Raw genomic sequence first — 18,463 nt, forward strand, 5'->3', positions numbered from 1 at the left:
ACTCCACAAAAAAAAAAAAAAAAAAAAAAAAAACACTTTGTTCCACATTTTGAAATGTTACAAAAAAAATTAACTTTTTCACGTTATTCAAATTTTTTTAGATGCACCTATATATATTGTCACGGGACGACCAAACGACAGACACAGTGGGTGTGGCGTCAGGCCTCGGAGAGGCTTTTATTTACAGAAAATAAAACAGTGTCCAGAAAAGGGAATAGTGTCCAAAATAAACAGGGGATCTGGCATCCTCGTCGTGCTGCGGGGTTATATATATTACAATACTACTGTTTTTTTTTTTTGCAGTGCAGTATGTTGAATCTGCAGATTGTTTATTTTTTCTATTTAAAAAGTATAAAAATGAAGTGAGTTTCTGCTTAACACAAGAAACAAATATCTGCCAATGGGGTCAGAAAAATACAAGAATTTAAAGGGAAAATAACTTTATTTTTCTGACCCCATTGGCAGATATTTTTTTCTTGTTTTATGCATAAACTCACTTATTTTTAATACAGTTTTCATTAAAATTATACTGTATATCCTGTCATTTTGCTTCTCAAGTAAAGTATGTTGATTTAAGAATGCCTAGATATTTTACAAAAAACAAATACTCAGAGTTCAATATATATATTTAAAAAATCTTACTCAGTATTTTTGTCTTGCTCTACTTGAGATGCAGTCTTGCAAGTCTTGTTTTCTGAAAAATCTATCAAAATTAAATGAGTTTATATTTAAAACAAGAAAATACCTGCCAAGGGGGTCAGAAAAATAAACTTAATTCAAAGGGAAAATAACTTTATCTTTCTGACCCCAAGCAGATTTTATATCAAGCAATTTTGTTTCTCAAGTAAACGTATCTTTTTTTGCATACATGAACTGAGTGCAATGGATAAAAAGCATCAGCCAAGTGCATAAATGAAGCTGTTAAACTGACACTGTTCTTTACAATAACCACCGACTACATAGTACAATCTATAAGTACATAAACGCTTCAGCTCATCCGTATCTGTCAGATCCGAGGCGTTTAACAGATGAGCGTTTGTTTAAGGCCTGGTAACTCCAGCTCAGAACTGCAAGCTCAGTCATAAATCCAGCAGCCATCTGCACACGAACAATCAAACATTTATCAATATAGTTTTTCCAGGAACAAACTGCTGCGCTCGGCATTTCACAACTAATTACCTTCTCCACGGAGAAGGAGAGAAAGTGTTTCATTAGCGCTAGCGGGGTCGTCGCAGGTCTGGATTAGCCGTGTGTGAAGTGTGTTTGCGTGGAGGATGAGGAAAACCTCTCTCTGGGCTTCCGTCTTAAGCAAACAGAGCTATTAATTACAGCACCTGTGGCGTTATTACGAGACAGTGGCGTAGAACTTCATTTCGCACTCTCCTCAAAGCCGAGACGCGTGAGATGTTCCATGCATGAGAGCGGCTCTGTCTCATTAAAAGTTGGGCGGTTTCAGGGCAACGTATGGGTGTATTTTGATTACGTACAGCTGGCACGCGTTGGGAGAGGGTTTTTATTCTCATTTTTCATGAAGTGGAGCTCAAAAAGAAGGGGATGAAATTAAAGTAGCGCTGGGACGAGCGGAGGAGAAGTTGGCAGAGCGGAGCGGAGCCTGGCACCGGTTTGCTTTGAAACAATAGAATCCACAAGGATGGAGAAGCCAATACAGACGTATGAATATTCCCAGAATATCTTCCAAAGCAGCTTTTTACATAATGAAACACCCCGGCAACACAAAACTCTGGAAAATACTCTTTTATTTTCATGCATCAAATGAAACTGCAATCTGGTTGCTTCAGCGGCCCCATGCAGCCGTATTGGCAATGGCGTGATTTTGGTGCGGGACTTTCAGTTTGTCCCGCCAATGTCAGATGAGGTCGTTATTTGTGCAATTGCATTGATGCATTTGGCAGATGCTTTTATCCAAAAAGTGCATATATATTCGATTCCCTGAGAATCGAATCCATGACCTTGGATTTGCTCACTGCCCAATGATTGATGTTCAGAGTAGTTAACATGTTGCTATATTGTTTCTAGGGTGGTCTAGGTGGTTACTAGGGCGTTATCTGTTGTTTTATTGTTGCTACAGTGTTACGTGTTGTTGATATTGTTGCTAGGGTGTTCTGTGTCATTTATATGCAGTTGTTAGGGTGTAAATGTCTATTATATCATTGCTTAAGTATTCTGGATGGTTGCTTGGGCATTGATAGGGGGTTGCTAGGGTGATAACATGTTGCTATATTATTGCTAGGGTCAGGGGCGTAAAACACGGGGGTGACAGGATGGGGGGGTCAGGACCCTCTTGTTCTGGGCGGTTGCTAGGATGTTAATGTGTTGCTATATTATTGCTAAGGTATTCTAAATGGTTGTTAGCACATCACTATGCCATTGCTAGTGTGACTGTCATGATGTTTCCAAGCAGGTTTCCCGAGCACTACTCATGGATCATTTGTCAGGGAAACAGAAAACCCCATCCCAAATTGATGCCGCTGGTTGAGCCGAAGTGACATGTAGAGCGCAAAAACACGTCAGCAAAGTGTGAACATGAGCACTGCACCACTGCTCTGACTCAATTAACTTTTCAATTTTCATACAGAGCTTTCAGGGTAAGCAACTTCCTGCAATTAAGAGCATGTATTCTCAGTGCTTCTGTAAGGTGCTTTATGGTCTTATTATTCATTTTCTTTTCATAAGCAACAGCTCATGCTGGAGCGTCGAGGGGTTTCGTATCCCGGCACACACAGAGACTGTGATTATGGCTGTATGGCTTCATCTCGGTAAGTCAACGTGAGGCTGACAGAGAATCTGACTGTGTCATTACAGCAGGGAGTCGACTTAATCACACGAACTGATGGATTCTGGGAATGCTGGGCTCTTGTAGCTCACAGACATTTTAATATCGATCCATGCAATAGAATGTAATCCATCAGTACTCTCATATTCATCTCTGGGGGGATGCAAGGAATTAAATGTTAAAAGTGTTTATCAGTTTTGGTGAGGTGCTTTGGGATGCTCTCTACCGCAGACGCGCAACTCAATCAATAACTCCACAGAGGAGAGAAATACAGTGCGCTCGGCTCTATAAAAGCTGTTTTCCTTTTAAAAAGACAGTTTAAAACCTTGAAGGACATGGAGCACTTCATGTTGCAAGATAAATCTAGACTATCATAATAAAGGCATTTATCTGTGGTTTGTAGGGTGTTAACCTGCTGCTATATCATTGCTAGGGTGTTCTGGTTGGCTGCTAGGGCACTGATGGGGGTGCTAGAATGGTAACATATTGCTATATCATTGCTAGGGTGTTTTGGGTGGTTTTTAGAGTGTTAGGCCCAATCCCAATTCTATTTTATACCCCTTCCCCATCCCCTACCCCTCTGCCTACCCCTTCCCCTTGTCCCTTGAAACAAAGTGTGAAGGGGTAGGGGTGAAAATATTCCCCTAAGTATTGGGACACCACTACTATGCCGTCACACGTCATCATACGTCATCTAACTCCTACAATACACACACCTATACTGGTGTGCTGGTGTGAATTAGAGCTTTTAATTACCGTTCTATATTAATGCGCTGCTTACTGACACACACACACACACACACATCAAATATCGCACAGCTCACACATCCAGGAGCAAAGAAACTTGTCAACGCTGCCCCACGACTTTTATTAATAACAGTTTAAATACTGAATCGCTACGTTATATTTTCCAGCGACGAGAGGATAAAATCGCTGTTTTTGAAGTAAACTCACTATAAAAAGAGAAATGCACAGACGCGCACACACGCAACTTTCATCTCTCTCTCTCTCTCTCTCTCTCGAATTGGCAATATTTCAGAAAAGGGTTTAGCGATTTATAATTATTGGGGGTACTAGCCCTCCTCAATGTCTATGGTGGTTATTATCGCCCTGATCAGTCATGAAAATATGTTGTGGCACTATCGTGCAGTCAGTAATTATATGACGTTAGCAAACTTTAGCGATTTTTTGCAAACATTTCTTTGAGTAACATGACCATAAATATGAACTCACGATTGAATGTAACATAAAACAAATAATTACTTTCCGTTAAAATCTTTATTAATGCCAAAAATTCTTACATGTGTCTTTTTGTTCGCTCGGGCAGCCATGTTGCCGCTGACGCCGGTTTACGCTGTGATAATTCATACCCCTTCGTTTGAAGTGTGGTCCCGAACAATCTTCGTTTGAAGGGCTGTCTGGCCCTTCCCCTACCCCTACCCCTCCAACCAAAAGAGAATTGAGACACCCCTACCCCTTCACGTGAACGCGCGAAATGGAGGGGTAGGGGAAAGGGGAAGGGCTAAGGGGTAGAATTGGGATTGGGCCTTAATATGTTACTATATCATTGCTTTGGTGTTCTGGATGGTTGCTAGGGCATTGATGGGGGTGATAACATTGCTAGGGAGATAAGATGTTGACATATCATTGCTAGGGTGTTCTGGGTGGTTGCTAGGGTTTGAATGTGTTGCAGTGTTGTAAAGGTGTTCTGGGTGTTTGCTAGGGCATTGATAAGGGGTTGTTAGGGTGGTAACATTGTTATATCATTGTTAGGGTGCTCTGGATGGTTGCTAGGGTGTTACATGTTGCAATGTTGTTGGGGTATTCTGGGAGTTGCTAGCGTGAAAATATGGTCATATTTATTTATTTATTTAGTCATTTAGCAGACGCTTTTATCCAAAGCGACTTACAAATGAGGACAACAGAAGCAATCAATTGTAGTATTAAAACAACTAAAAACAGATCCAAAACTAAAAGCTAAAACTTTATAAATACTACTACATTTTAAAAATATATATTTTATACATATATTTATACATTTTATTCATATGTCATTGATAGAGTTTTCTAGGTGGTTCCTAGGGTGTTAATGTTTTACTATATCATTCTTGGTTTTTTTTGGATGGTTTCTAGAGCATTGATGGGGGTTGCTACGGTGATAACATTTTGACATATCATTGGTAGGTTGTTCTGGGTGGTTGCTAAGGAAATTAATGTGTTGCAATGTTGTACGGGTGTTCTGGATGGTTGCTAGGGCATTTATGGGGGTTGCTAGGGTGGTAACATGTTGTTATATCATTTTGGGGTGTTCTAGGTTGTTGCTAGGGTGTTAGAGTCTTGCAATGTTGTTAGGGTGTTCTGGGGGTTGCTAACATGTTAACAGGTGATAACACATTGATATATCATTGTTAGGGTGTTCCGGATGGTTGCTAGGGTATCAATGTGTTGCTATATCATTCTTAGGGTGTTTTGGGTTGTTGCTAGGGCATTGATAAGGGTTGCTATGGTGGTAACATGTTGCTATATCATTGCTATGGTGTTCTGAGTGGTTTCTAGGACATTGATATGGGGTTGCTAGGGTTTTACTGGGTGATTCTAGGGTATTATTGTGTTACTATATCATTCTTAGGGTTTTCTGGGTGGTTGCTAGGACATTGATATGGGGTTGCTAGGGTTTTCATGTGTTGCAGTGTTGTAAGGGTGTTCTGGGTGGTTGCTAGGATGTTAACATGTTGCAGTATTGTTGTTATGGTGTTCTGGGTGGTTGCTAGGGCATTGATAAGGGGTTGTTAGGGTGGTAACATGTTGCTATATCATTGCTAGGCTGTCCTAGATGGTTGCTAGGTTGATAACATGTTGCAATGTTGTAAGGGTGTTCTGGGTGTTTGCTTGGTGTTAGCATTTTGCAGTATTGTTGTTACCATGTTCTCTGTGGTTGCTAGGGCATTTATGGGGGATGTTAGGGTGATATCATGTTGCTATATCATTGTTAGGGTGTTCTGGGTTGTTGCTAGGGTGATAACATGTTGCAATGTTGTTAGGGAGTTCTGGGTGGTTGCTAAGATGTTAATGTGTTGCAGTATTGTTGTTACCATGTTCTGGGTGGTTGCTAGGGCATTGATGGTGGTTGCTAGGGTGATAACATGTTGCTGTATCATTGTTAGTGTGTTCTGGGTGGTTGCTAGGGCATTTATAGGGGGATATTAGGATGATAACATGTTGCTATATCATTGTTAGGGTGTTCTGGGTGTTTGCTAGGGCATTAATAGGGGGATGTTAGAGTGATAACATGTTGCTATATCATTGTTACGGTGTTCTAGGTGTTTGTTAGGGCATCAACAGGGGGATGTTAGGGTTATAACATGTTGCTATATCATTGTTAGGGTGTTCTGGGTGGTTACTAGGGTATTCATATGCAGTTGCTAGGGTGATAACATGTTGCTAAATCATTGTGGGTGGTTGATTCATCAACGTGTTGCTGTATCGTTGCTAGAAAAGCTGTTTTCTTGTTGAAACCCTTGAAGGACACGGAGCACTTGATGCTGCACTGAGATGAATCCAGACTATCATAACAAAGACTGCGCACAAAGCCTCCGGTGGCAGACACCTCCTGAGTTTCATCGTACTGGGTTTTTTATATCGCTCCTTTTGAATGTACAACTGAGAGCCGCTGTGCTTGAATGAACTTAAATGGCTGTTTTATTGTATTAGCCTGACTAATTACTAACAGGAAGTCGAAACACTCGCTGGTTATTTACATCCTGTTTTGTTGCCGCAGTCCCAATAATCCATGAACTGCAATGATATATGACGACTAAAACCGCACACTTTCTGTAACAGTCTGGGCAATTAGTGGAGGAGCAACGGTAAACACTTTTTAAAACAAATTACAACAATAGTCCATATTTACAGTGGAAACATGAAGTGACTGGTAGCAGGAAGTTGACTCGTGGGGTTCAGATACGCTGCTTCAGCAGCTAAAGTAAAACGCCAGGGAAGCACATCCTCTTCCTCAGCATTTAATGCTGCAAGATACCTGTGACGACCTGCGAGGAGCTGCTAGAAATAATACTGCAAAATGTTATGTTTCTATATTGATTTGATTTGATTGACAGCCAGCATTTAGAGTGAACATTTATGTGCAATGACAGGAAATGACTGTGCACACAATCTTAATTTTGTCTACTTTCTCAGTTAAAATTAGATAAATTAAGTACAGAAGCAATACTGAATAAGATATTTATTTGATTTGATTTCATAGATTGTATGTTTTAAATATTGTGTCTTAATATGTTGGCAGATTTTTGCTTATTTTAAGTACAAACAAGTCAAACAAATCTGCCAGTTCAGTACACTGAAATACACTTACAGTACATGCAAAATACAGTCTTTGAAAATAATTAGTATCTTATGCAGAAAAAATATCCCCCGGGTGATGCTACTCCACCAACCACCAACAGAGCATATAAAATACCAAAAACAAAAGTATTTTTTAATACATCAGCAAGTAAAATACTGCAACGTGACAATACAAACAACAATAAAATCAGAAATGGACTTTCACTCTCAGCGCTCCCGCTTAATAGAGGCCGTCTGGGTTTCGTGATCCTTGTTCACGCGCCTTAATCCATGCAGGGCTTTTCAGAAAGTCAGTGCGCGCCATTAGTCTATTTCAGAGTGACAGTATGAGAGCAATACACAATGTTTTTGCTCAAAACTCACTCTACTGTGACCTAATGCAGATATTGCATATAATAAACTGACGCATAAATGTATTATGAGACAGAACGCAGACGTTTACCATAATGTGGGAATTATGATCACGCAATATTGACTGATGGATCGACAGAAAATCGTCTTTCTGCGAGTCATTAATAAATTATGGTTCTATTCTATTTAAAGAAATATGAGGAAAACGTGTGAATACATAATGTGCGTACTTTTGGAGTAAAAGTTTGTATGTTGCGTAGCGAAGCACTGATCAAAAACGAATTAATATGACTATGTACAGATTTGTGTCTCGTTATTCTATTCAAAATATAATTAACTCCCAAATGATTTTGCATTCCTGCAGAAATAAGAACTATTAGTGTAATTATAATGAAGTATTATCATAAATAGTGGTCAAATATCGAAGCTATCTAATCTCGAGGTCAAATCAGAATATTTATTGTAAAAATGTTTCTGTAACAGCTGCCAAAAATAATCTATATACAGTATTTATAGCTCCACTGTGATTTGTGATATATTTTTTAAGAAAAAAAAAAATCTTTCAAAACATCCCCCTCTGGTTTGCTCACAAATCACACCCTGTATATATATATATACATAAACAATGAGGAATATATATTTATATTTATATATATACTGTGAATGTCATCATTCAAATAATGATTTTTGCACTGATTTAAACTGTTTTGCTCAGTGATTGGTTCGTTTGTCTTGACTCTCTGTCCTCTGATTGGTCGAGTCTCTGACTGTGATAATGATCAGTGTGTATCTAATAGATCAGATAAATGAATATAATTAGAAGCCTAAAATAGCACAAATCTGAAACAGACCAGGGCTTTACTGCAGCATTCTGGCTGAAGTGCTTCATCTCTGTTAGTGTATTCGCAATGAGACAAAGCCAAACCTACTGCAATCCTGTCCTCATGCTTTCTCTCTCGTGCCGTTTATGTTTCAGATGTTTAAGCAGCAGCTGTATGAGAGAGTCTGTGTTTCTCACCTGTACAGGAGTAATCGTCGATGCGGATGAATCCGGTGTGGCAGATGCACATGAAGGAGCCGGCGGTGTTCACACACTGTGTGTTCTCCCGGCAGTAGTGCCTCCCCTCCGCACACTCGTCGATATCTGCGCAGAAAACATCCCATCAGCTCAGACTCACACGCCGGGACACTTTACATGCTGAGGGCTGCTGGTTTGAAGTCTTTACCACGGGGTGGGTGATATGTCAGATATTTACAGTACAGGGTTATTATAGTTTACTAAAACTGAAACCTTTCTGTTACTTGAAATAAACACTAACTGAAATAAAAAAAATGTAAAACCCTGTAAATTAAAATATTTATAGAATATATGAACATTTATAATGTAATATATAAAAACATAACCATTTTATTTCAGCTAGCTTCAAGGCAACATTTCTCATTTTTGTTTTTTTTTTTACTTGATGTACTAAAATAACTTATAATAATATGTGACCCTGGAGCACAAAAGCAGTCTTAAGTCGCTGGGGTATATTTGTAGCAATAGCCAACAATATGAGTCAAAATTATACATTTTTCTTTTATGCCAAAAATCATTAGGATATTAAGTAAAGATCATGTCCCATGAAGATATTTTGTAACTTTCCTACTGTAAATATATCAAAACTTAATTTTTGATTAGTAATATGCATTGCTAAGAACTTCATTTGGACAACTTTAAAGATGATTTTCTCAGTATTTAGATTTTTTTGCACCCTCAGATTCCAGATTTTCAAATAGTTGTATCTCAGACAAATATTGTCCTATCCTAACAAACCATACATCAATGGAAAGCTATTTATTCAGCTTTCAGATGATGCATACATCTCAATTTCGAAAAATTGGCTCTTATGACTGGTTTTGTGCTCCAGGGTCACAATATGAGTTACTTAATAACTTAATTGTAACTTAACAGCTGTATAGGCATATTTTAAAAATAAATAAAAAATAATAATAAATTACAAAAACACCCAACAAAATTACTAAAATTTAAACTAAAATTAAAATGAAAACAGAAAATATAAAAATAAAATCTAATTAAATAAATTAACAAAAACTTTAATGGTATATCAGTGATGGTAAATTAATACTGATTCAGTATTCGTCAAGGCAAGGCACATTTTATATATGTAATGGTAACTCAAAATAATCATAAAAGAGGCATAAGAAATAAAAATAACAACAAAAAATAAGAAATAAAAATTGATAAATTAATATTCAATGTATTAAAAGCAAATAAGAATAAACAATTACACAGAAAACGATTATTACTGTTTACTTTGAAAGTATTTTCACTCAGAAATTTTTCTTAATATAAATATCAAATTACTTTAGTGTCTCTGATTTCAAAATGCTAAAATAACTGGGATATTTGAATAATTTCCATGAATTAATTCTTTTGAGTAGTTTGAATCGATTCAATTAATCAGTTTGATTCCAATTTTCTTATTATTTAACACTTTTTCATTAAACATTTCGAATCTGTTTGGCAACACTGACTGCTTAGTTGATCATTTGAAATTATTCTAAATGATTTATTAATCAAATGAAATGATTTATTGTTCCTCAGACTGAGGAACAGTTATTAGAATCAGAATTAGAATCTGACATGAGAGCAGAAAAAAACATTTAAATTGTAAAACTTAACAATAAATAATAATAATAATGTGTATGAATCTGGAACAGTAGAATTATGTTCATTTATGTGCATTATTTACTCTATATACAGCTGAATAAATAAAGAGATATGCATATGTATTTATATAATACTTGAGAAAGAGGTTTAATAATTAAAGATGTTGAATTACAGAACACAGGTAATGATTCATGTGTAAACATTAAGTAAACAAATACATAAATACGGATGTACTAATTTTAGAGCATAATTGGCTATCTATGGACATTTTTAGCTACAGTATTACTGTAGAGTAAAGGTAGAGTAAAAGTGCACAAGTCAAGGAGTTAAGAGGGTTTTGTATTGGATTCAAGTGTCCGTCTGATGAATTCAGTGACTTTTTAAAAGATGATATGCGTGACATTTCCGGGGAAAGTTTGGTGAGAAGCGAGGTGTCATGACTCCTTGAATTTATCGCAGCGAGATCAAATAAAAGGTATTAAATTAAATCTCATAGACTTACAGATCTAATAAAAAGCCTTATGAATTTTCACCAGCGCCGAACTGCTGCATTTGTGATAAATTCAGAGTGGCTTTATGGCTCAAGACTTCAAATGAAACATTAACCCAATTTGCTTCGAACTGGCGTCCTTCAGCATAACCTCCGCCGCTTCTCTTCTGTAATTCACTTAGCTCGCGCTTCTTCTGCCGGTTATTCTTCAGGAAAAACTTATCGGGAATTATGGTCCGACAGTAATGACAGAACTACACGAGAATCAAGCGACCTTGATGAAGGAAGCTGCTGTTAGCCGCTCTGATACCGCGGTACAAACACGCTCGACCTCTTCTGAGGTGCCTTAAAGATAGCAGTCAATCAAGAAAGAGCTATTAATAATGTATTAAACACAAATAAGAGAAAAGAATACATGAATGAAATTATACACTGCAGGAATATTTACATTTGGCATAACATTGTGAATATTGCACAGATGCAACCTTTGATTATGAAAAAGCTAGGAGTTTTTTTTTTTAATATTGCAATCTCTGAAAAGCTAAAAGATTTGTGATGTACGAGTAATTTCCACGAATCAGTTCATTTGAATCAATTGTTTCACTGAATCAGTTTGCGTCACTGTGTTAATATTGTAAAACTGTGTGTATAATTGTGTAATATATACTGTATGTATGTGCACACATACACTGTATACATTAAGATGCATTAAATTTCATACACACACATATATATATATTTAAAAATTACATAACGTACTTCAATGTGTGTGTGTGCATATATAATTTAATTATGTATTATTTAATAAATAATAATTTTAATACCATTATCATACCCTCAACATTTGCCTTTTGATAATTTTTTTTTATATTATTAGCATCTCTTCATTTAAAAACCATTTATGAAAAAAAAAGATTTGTGTTTGAATAATTTCCATGAATCAGTTCTCTTGAATCATTTGTTTCATTAAATCAGTTTGCGTGTGTTAATAATGTAAAACATATATTTATATAAAAATACATACATATATATATATATACACACACACACACACACAGTGTGTATATATACACTGTGTGTGTGTGTGTATATATACACTGTGTGTGTGTGTGTATATATACACTGTGTGTGTGTGTGTATATATACACTGTGTGTGTGTGTGTATATATACACTGTGTGTGTGTGTGTATATATACACTGTGTGTGTGTGTGTATATATACACTGTGTGTGTGTGTGTATATATACACTGTGTGTGTGTGTGTATATATACACACACACACACAAACACACACACACTAAATTATATATTTAAAATATCTGTGTGTGTGTGTATATATATATATATACATAGACATATTAGATGTTATTTTATTATATAAATAATTACTTTAATGCCACTATCACACCTGCAACTTTTTTTGTGTTATTTTATTTATTATTATTAAAAAAAAATTATATTATAGCATCTCTGAATTTAACATGCTAAAAGATTTCAGATGTTTGAATAATTTCCGTGAACCAGTTCATTTGAATCTTTTGTTTTAATGAATCGGTTTGCATCGCTTTGAATAAATGTACTCTTTTAGAGCATGAATACTGAATGGCTGAGAAATATGGAGACATGTTTAGCTACAGTATTGCGACCTCAGCAAAGACAAGCAGTCAGACTCCTGAAGTGGAGAATCAGAGCCAGAGCTTTGGTTTGCTGATAACGCTCATCTCCATCGCATTAGCATGGAGGAGCGGTCGAGGCCGTCGTTTGTGTGCGAGATAAAGGAAGAGACGGGAAATCCATCTTCTTTTCTGAGTTCTGCTCCTTCTGTTCTCTCAGCGAAGGCCGATCAATCACAGCTAACGCTCATGAATCAGGCAGACGAATTCAGATCTCCACTGGAGTAAATATGGACAGCATGGAGTAAACAGCCCAGATAAACCATCTAACCCACGCTATTAGAAGCCAACGAACCCTGTGTCGAGCTTTTGATCTGATGATAATATCAGCAAACCAACAGTTCAAATGTAGCACTTGGTTTTCAGTGTTGGGGAAAGTTACTTTTTAAAGTAATGCATTACAATATTGCATTACTCCATGAAAAAGTAACTTATTGTGCTACTTCGTTACATTTTATGGAAAGTAATGCATTATGTTACTTTTGCGATACTTTTTGTCAACCTGGGCTGGGCTTGCTTATGTGTTTTTTTTTTTCATAACAAAAACCCCAAAAGGTATATTTTTGGCAACTGTAAAGGCACTTTCAAAAGTTAAATTAATAAGCAGGAGAGCAGTCAGTTAATAAATGGGAAAACAAAGTAACTTGGGTTACTTATTTGCAAAAAGTAACTCCAAAAAAAAATTTAAAAGTAATGTGTTATTTTACTAGTTACTTGAAAAAAGTAATCTGATTACGTAACTCGCGTTACCCCAACACTGTTAACACGTTTATATAAAATAGAGGCAAGAGTTGAGAGTTTTCCTCATTATTCTGAATCTTTCTCTCAGCTGCAGCACATGATGGTTATGACCGGTTATCCTGACTTTCTGTTAAAACCTGAACTTATCGACGAGGAGTACGGGGTAAGACGCTTCTGAGCGATCACATGATCCCATTCCAGATGATAGCTTGAGTTCAAATCCTTTTATTTCTCCTCGACAGTTCGATGTGAACGAGAAAACCTACTTCAAGAACATCCTGAACAGCATCAAGTACAACATCAAACTCTCCGTCAAAAAGATCCATAAAGAGGTGGACAAGACGACGTGAGTTTGACAGAACCACACAGGAAGTGATGTCACTGAGTCAGATGCATCGCAGCATACGATTAGAGGAACTTCACTGCTGATTTCAGAGAAAACGCACACACATTGTGGTTTAAATGGATATAAATTGGAAGAAAATGTTGAACTAACATGAGTATAAATACATCTCTAATAACATGCCACTAGATTTGAAAAGGTTTTTTCTTGTAATCATCACAGATGGTTTTGTGATTGATCGTAAAGGAGTCTCTGATGTGTCTGGAAACAGGCATTGAGTTAGTGTGTGTGTGTGTGGAGAGCAGTCAGTTAATAAATGGGAAAACAAAGTAACTTGGGTTACTTATTTGCAAAAAGTAACTCCAAAAAAAAATTTAAAAGTAATGTGTTATTTTACTAGTTACTTGAAAAAAGTAATCTGATTACGTAACTCACGTTACTTGTGATTACTAGAGACTGAGGTGCCCAGTACAATATTAATAACAGATAATGTAAGATATTGAAATATAATTTTTATTTACATTTATGCATTTAGCAGATGCTTTAAGCAAAGCTACTTACAATACTTAAAGGTCACATATTTTACACCTTTCTGGAGTTTTATTTTAAGTCTTGATGTCCTGAAGAATATATATTTGCGGTATAAGTACCAAAAACCATCTCAATATATTTGTACAGCTCCTCTCTCAGGAGCTCTGCAAAGAACAGGTCGATTTTGGCCCGTCTAATTAATATTCATGAGCCTCTCTTCTGATTGGCCTGTTGTTTTCTGTACATATCATATTGTTTTATATATGTGTGTGTTATAAATTATATGTATAATAGCTTTTACATGTAATATTATTGTTTAATAATATTATATTTTAAATATATATTATTACATAATATATATTATTACATATCTTTGTGTGTGTGTTTGTCATTTTTATTATTTTTCATTTTTATATAGTTTTATTTTTCAGTTTTACTTTTAGTTATTTCAGTACGAGTTAAACTAAATATAAATAAGAATTGTTGCTTTGACCATAATTTTTTTATATTTTATTTCAATTGATGTATATTTTATTTTAGGTAATTAAAATGTTTTTATAGTTAGTATCATTGAGATATTATTATAGCTTTTATAAATTTTCTGAATTCGTTAAAATTGTTATATTTTATGTGTTAATTTAAATTTTACTTAAAGTTTTAGTAATTTTGTGTCTTTTGACATTTTTATAACTTTTTGATTGTTTTGTTTTTTATATGCCTATCTAGTTTTTTATTCATTTTTATTTCAGTTTTAGTTTTAGTTATTTTAGTACATCAAGTTAAACTAAATGAAAAAGAGAAATGTCACTTTGGCAACTAGCTAAAATAAAAGTTTTTAAAACTTATTTTATTTTATTTCAAGTAGCAGAAATGTTTTTTTAATGGTTTTAGTTTTAGTAAACTATAATAACCCTGTTTGGAATAAGATATTTGTTACATTTTAACATATATAATGTGTATAAAATGTAAGTCTTTTTTATTTGAGTATGGTTTGTACTGCAGTTTTATGGTCATGTTTTAAATGAAAAGTCATGAGATTTGAAATGATAAACGATATTTGAATAGTTGATGAGTTGTGATGTAAATGCATTGTGCTCTCCTAACCTCATGATTGTGCTTACTTGCATTTCATTATTAGTATTTTAATACTGTTTTTCTCAGTCAAACTGTGACCCATCAGAGCAGATCTGGTCTTTGGGGTCGCGGCCGCAGAGAAGCGGTGGTTTGTGTGTCTCCTTCATGCTGTGGGTGGCATGATGTTTTTCTATCTGCTGATTTCTCGCTCTATCTCTGGGCTCAGTGTTGTCTATCTGCCGGCAGGAAGATAACACGTGTGTTTTCCTGACAGACCTGCTGCTAAAAAAACACTCACCTCCCACAGATCTGTGGCTGCAGTCCCAAACACACACACACACACACAAACACACACACACACACACAAACACACACACACACACACACACACACACACATACACTCTCACACACACACACACACACACACACACACACTCACACACACACACACACACACACACACACACTCACACACACACACACACACACACACACACACTCACACACACACACACACACACACACACACACATACACTCTCACACACACACACACAAACACACACACACAAACACATACACACACACACCTACACACACACAAACACACACACACAACCACACCCACACATATATATTTATTTATTTATTTTAAATTAAAGTATATTACATATATATCTCAACTCTTCATATATAGTTACACTATATATTTCCGTTTTAGTATCAGTTATTTAAGTCCGTCAAGTTAAACCAAATAAAAATGAATAATTTTTAACATTTTAATTTATTTCATTTAACGTTTATTTTATTTCAAGTAAAAAAAATGTTTTTTTATGGTCAGTCTCAATTAAATACTATTATGGTTTTATTAATATTTTTAATTTGTTTTAATTTTTGTATTTTCAGTTTTCACTTTAATTGTAGTAAAAGTTTTAGTAATTCATTGTGTTTTTGTCATTTATTTCTTTATTTTTTATGTCTCTATATAGTTTTGTAATTTTTATTTCAGTTTTATTTGAAGTAACAAAAAAATGTTTTATGGTCACTATCAGTGAGATACTATTAGTTTTTATAAATATTTTTAATTAGTTTAAATTTTTGTATTTTCAGTTTTTACTCTCATTTTAAATTAAGTTAGTTTTAGTCATTCTGTGTTTTTGTCATTTGTATTAGTTTTTGATTTTTAAGAAAAAAAGGTTATTATTTTTTATTTCAGTTTTCGTTATTTTAATTCAAGTTAAACTAAAAAATGAGAAGTGTCTTCGCAACAAGTTTTTCATATTTTATTTTATTTCACTTAATGTTTAATTTATTTCAAAAACGTTTTTTATGGTCACTCTCAATGAAGTTTCAGCAATTTTGTGTGTTTTTGTATTTTAATTTTTTTTACATAGTTTTTATGATTTCTTTTTTAGTTATTTTAGTACATAAAGTTCATGAAAACAAATGAAAATAGCTGAAATAAAATACTTTTTCATTTTAATTTATTTAAACTTAATTCTGACAAAATAATACAAGCATTTTGCAAATATTTCATTACATTATAAATGAAACAGATTTCTATATAATGTTTATCATTCAGTGTTGTTCTGATGTCACTTTTCCTGCAGGTGCAGAGTGATCAGTCACATGACTGTGGACGACTCATCTGATTCGCTCAAAAAACCATGTGACCAGAAGTGAGCGGTTATTAGCAGAGAGCATCATTAAGAGAAACCACCACCGAGATGAACGGAAATGCCACGACACTGAGATTTCCAGGTATTTTTACCCTGTTAGCACACAGAAATCCCTTGCTGAGAAACATGCGTATGATGTTAACAAGGTTAAGCTCCTCCAGACTTTCAAAAGAAGAGAAAGCACATTGATTTATTTAACGTTCAATAAACACCTCGAGCTTCATCTGAAAGACGTTTCTCCAGCACTTAACAACTAACCTGCCGCTCTTCTGCTAATTAGCTAGTGTTTAACGTGAGCAGACGGGCTTCAGTCATTACCAGCAGATCCTTCCTGTCAGACAGAAGAAACCTTCAACGTGCCTTAAATAATTAATGAGATTCGGTAAGATGACGACAAAACAGCAATAACCTGAAAAAGCTGCACTGATGACTGGGTGGGTCATCCATCCATCCACCCACCCACCCATCCATCCATCCACCCACCCATCTATCATCCATCCATCCATCCACCCATCTATCATCCATCCATCCTTCCACCCATCCATCCATCCATCCATCCACCCACCCACCCATCTATCATCCATCCATCCATCCATCCACCCATCTATCATCCATCCATCCACCCACCCATCTATCATCCATCCATCCATCCACCCATCTATCATCCATCCATCCTTCCACCCATCCATCCATCCATCCATCCACCCACCCACCCATCTATCATCCATCCATCCATCCATCCACCCATCTATCATCCATCCATCCACCCATCTATCATCCATCCATCCACCCATCTATCATCCATCCATCCACCCATCTATCATCCATCCATCCACCCATCTATCATCCATCCATCCACCCATCTATCATCCATCCATCCACCCATCTATCATCCATCCATCCACCCATCTATCATCCATCCATCCACCCATCTATCATCCATCCATCCACCCATCTATCATCCATCCATCCACCCATCTATCATCCATCCATCCACCCATCTATCATCCATCCATCCACCCATCTATCATCCATCCATCCACCCATCTATCATCCATCCATCCACCCATCTATCATCCATCCATCCACCCATCTATCATCCATCCATCCACCCATCTATCATCCATCCATCCATCCATCCACCCATTTGTTTGTTTGTTTGTTCACTTATATATATTTATTTATTATTATTTTGTTTTTCTTCATTTTTCCATTTTTACTTCTGCTTTTTGTAACAGGGACATTATGAGTCCAGGGAGCCAAGAGTACTTCACTTTCTATCAGTGATGATTTCAATAAACCAAAACATTTAACAGTCATACATAATCACAGACTCTATGCAGTTCTGTTGTGACTCTAATTCTTTCTAAACTCATTTCTGCTTACTTTCATAGTCTGGTTGGTGTTGGAACAAGCAGCAGGTCTAAACTGGTTTTTGACCAGATAAAACCCATCCAGCTAGCCTCTTAAAGGGGTCATATGATGCGATTTCAAGTTTTCCTTTCTCTTTGGAGTGTTACAAGCTGTTCGTGAATAGATAAGATCCCTAAAGTTGCAAAGACTAAAGTCTCAAACCCAAAGAGATATTCTTTATAAAAGTTAAGACTCGTCCACACCCTCCTAAAATGCCTCGTTTAAACACACCCCACATGTCTACGTCACGATGTGGGAAGATTTGCATAACGCCGCCCATATGTTCACGTAAAGAAAGAAGGCGTAACTTTTATTCTCGCTGTAGTATTGTTGCTGCTGCC

The 18,463-nt window shown here is 35.9% G+C and overlaps 1 protein-coding gene across 2 annotated transcripts in view; it reads right to left on the reverse strand.

Moving 5' to 3' along the window:
* The window catches only part of nell2a (neural EGFL like 2a), a 113,842-nt gene that overhangs the window by 34,629 nt on the left and 60,750 nt on the right, over positions 1-18,463 (reverse strand). For both annotated transcript variants that reach the window (XM_016494760.1, XM_016494761.1), the window contains exon 13: positions 8,523-8,648. In XM_016494760.1, coding sequence (XP_016350246.1) covers positions 8,523-8,648 — 126 coding nt within the window. The remainder of the gene's footprint in view (positions 1-8,522; positions 8,649-18,463) is intronic.

The sequence above is a fragment of the Sinocyclocheilus anshuiensis genome, unplaced genomic scaffold (genome assembly GCF_001515605.1).
Source record: "Sinocyclocheilus anshuiensis isolate Anshui unplaced genomic scaffold, SAMN03320099.WGS_v1.1 scaffold923, whole genome shotgun sequence".
NCBI classification, from domain to species: domain Eukaryota; kingdom Metazoa; phylum Chordata; class Actinopteri; order Cypriniformes; family Cyprinidae; genus Sinocyclocheilus; species Sinocyclocheilus anshuiensis.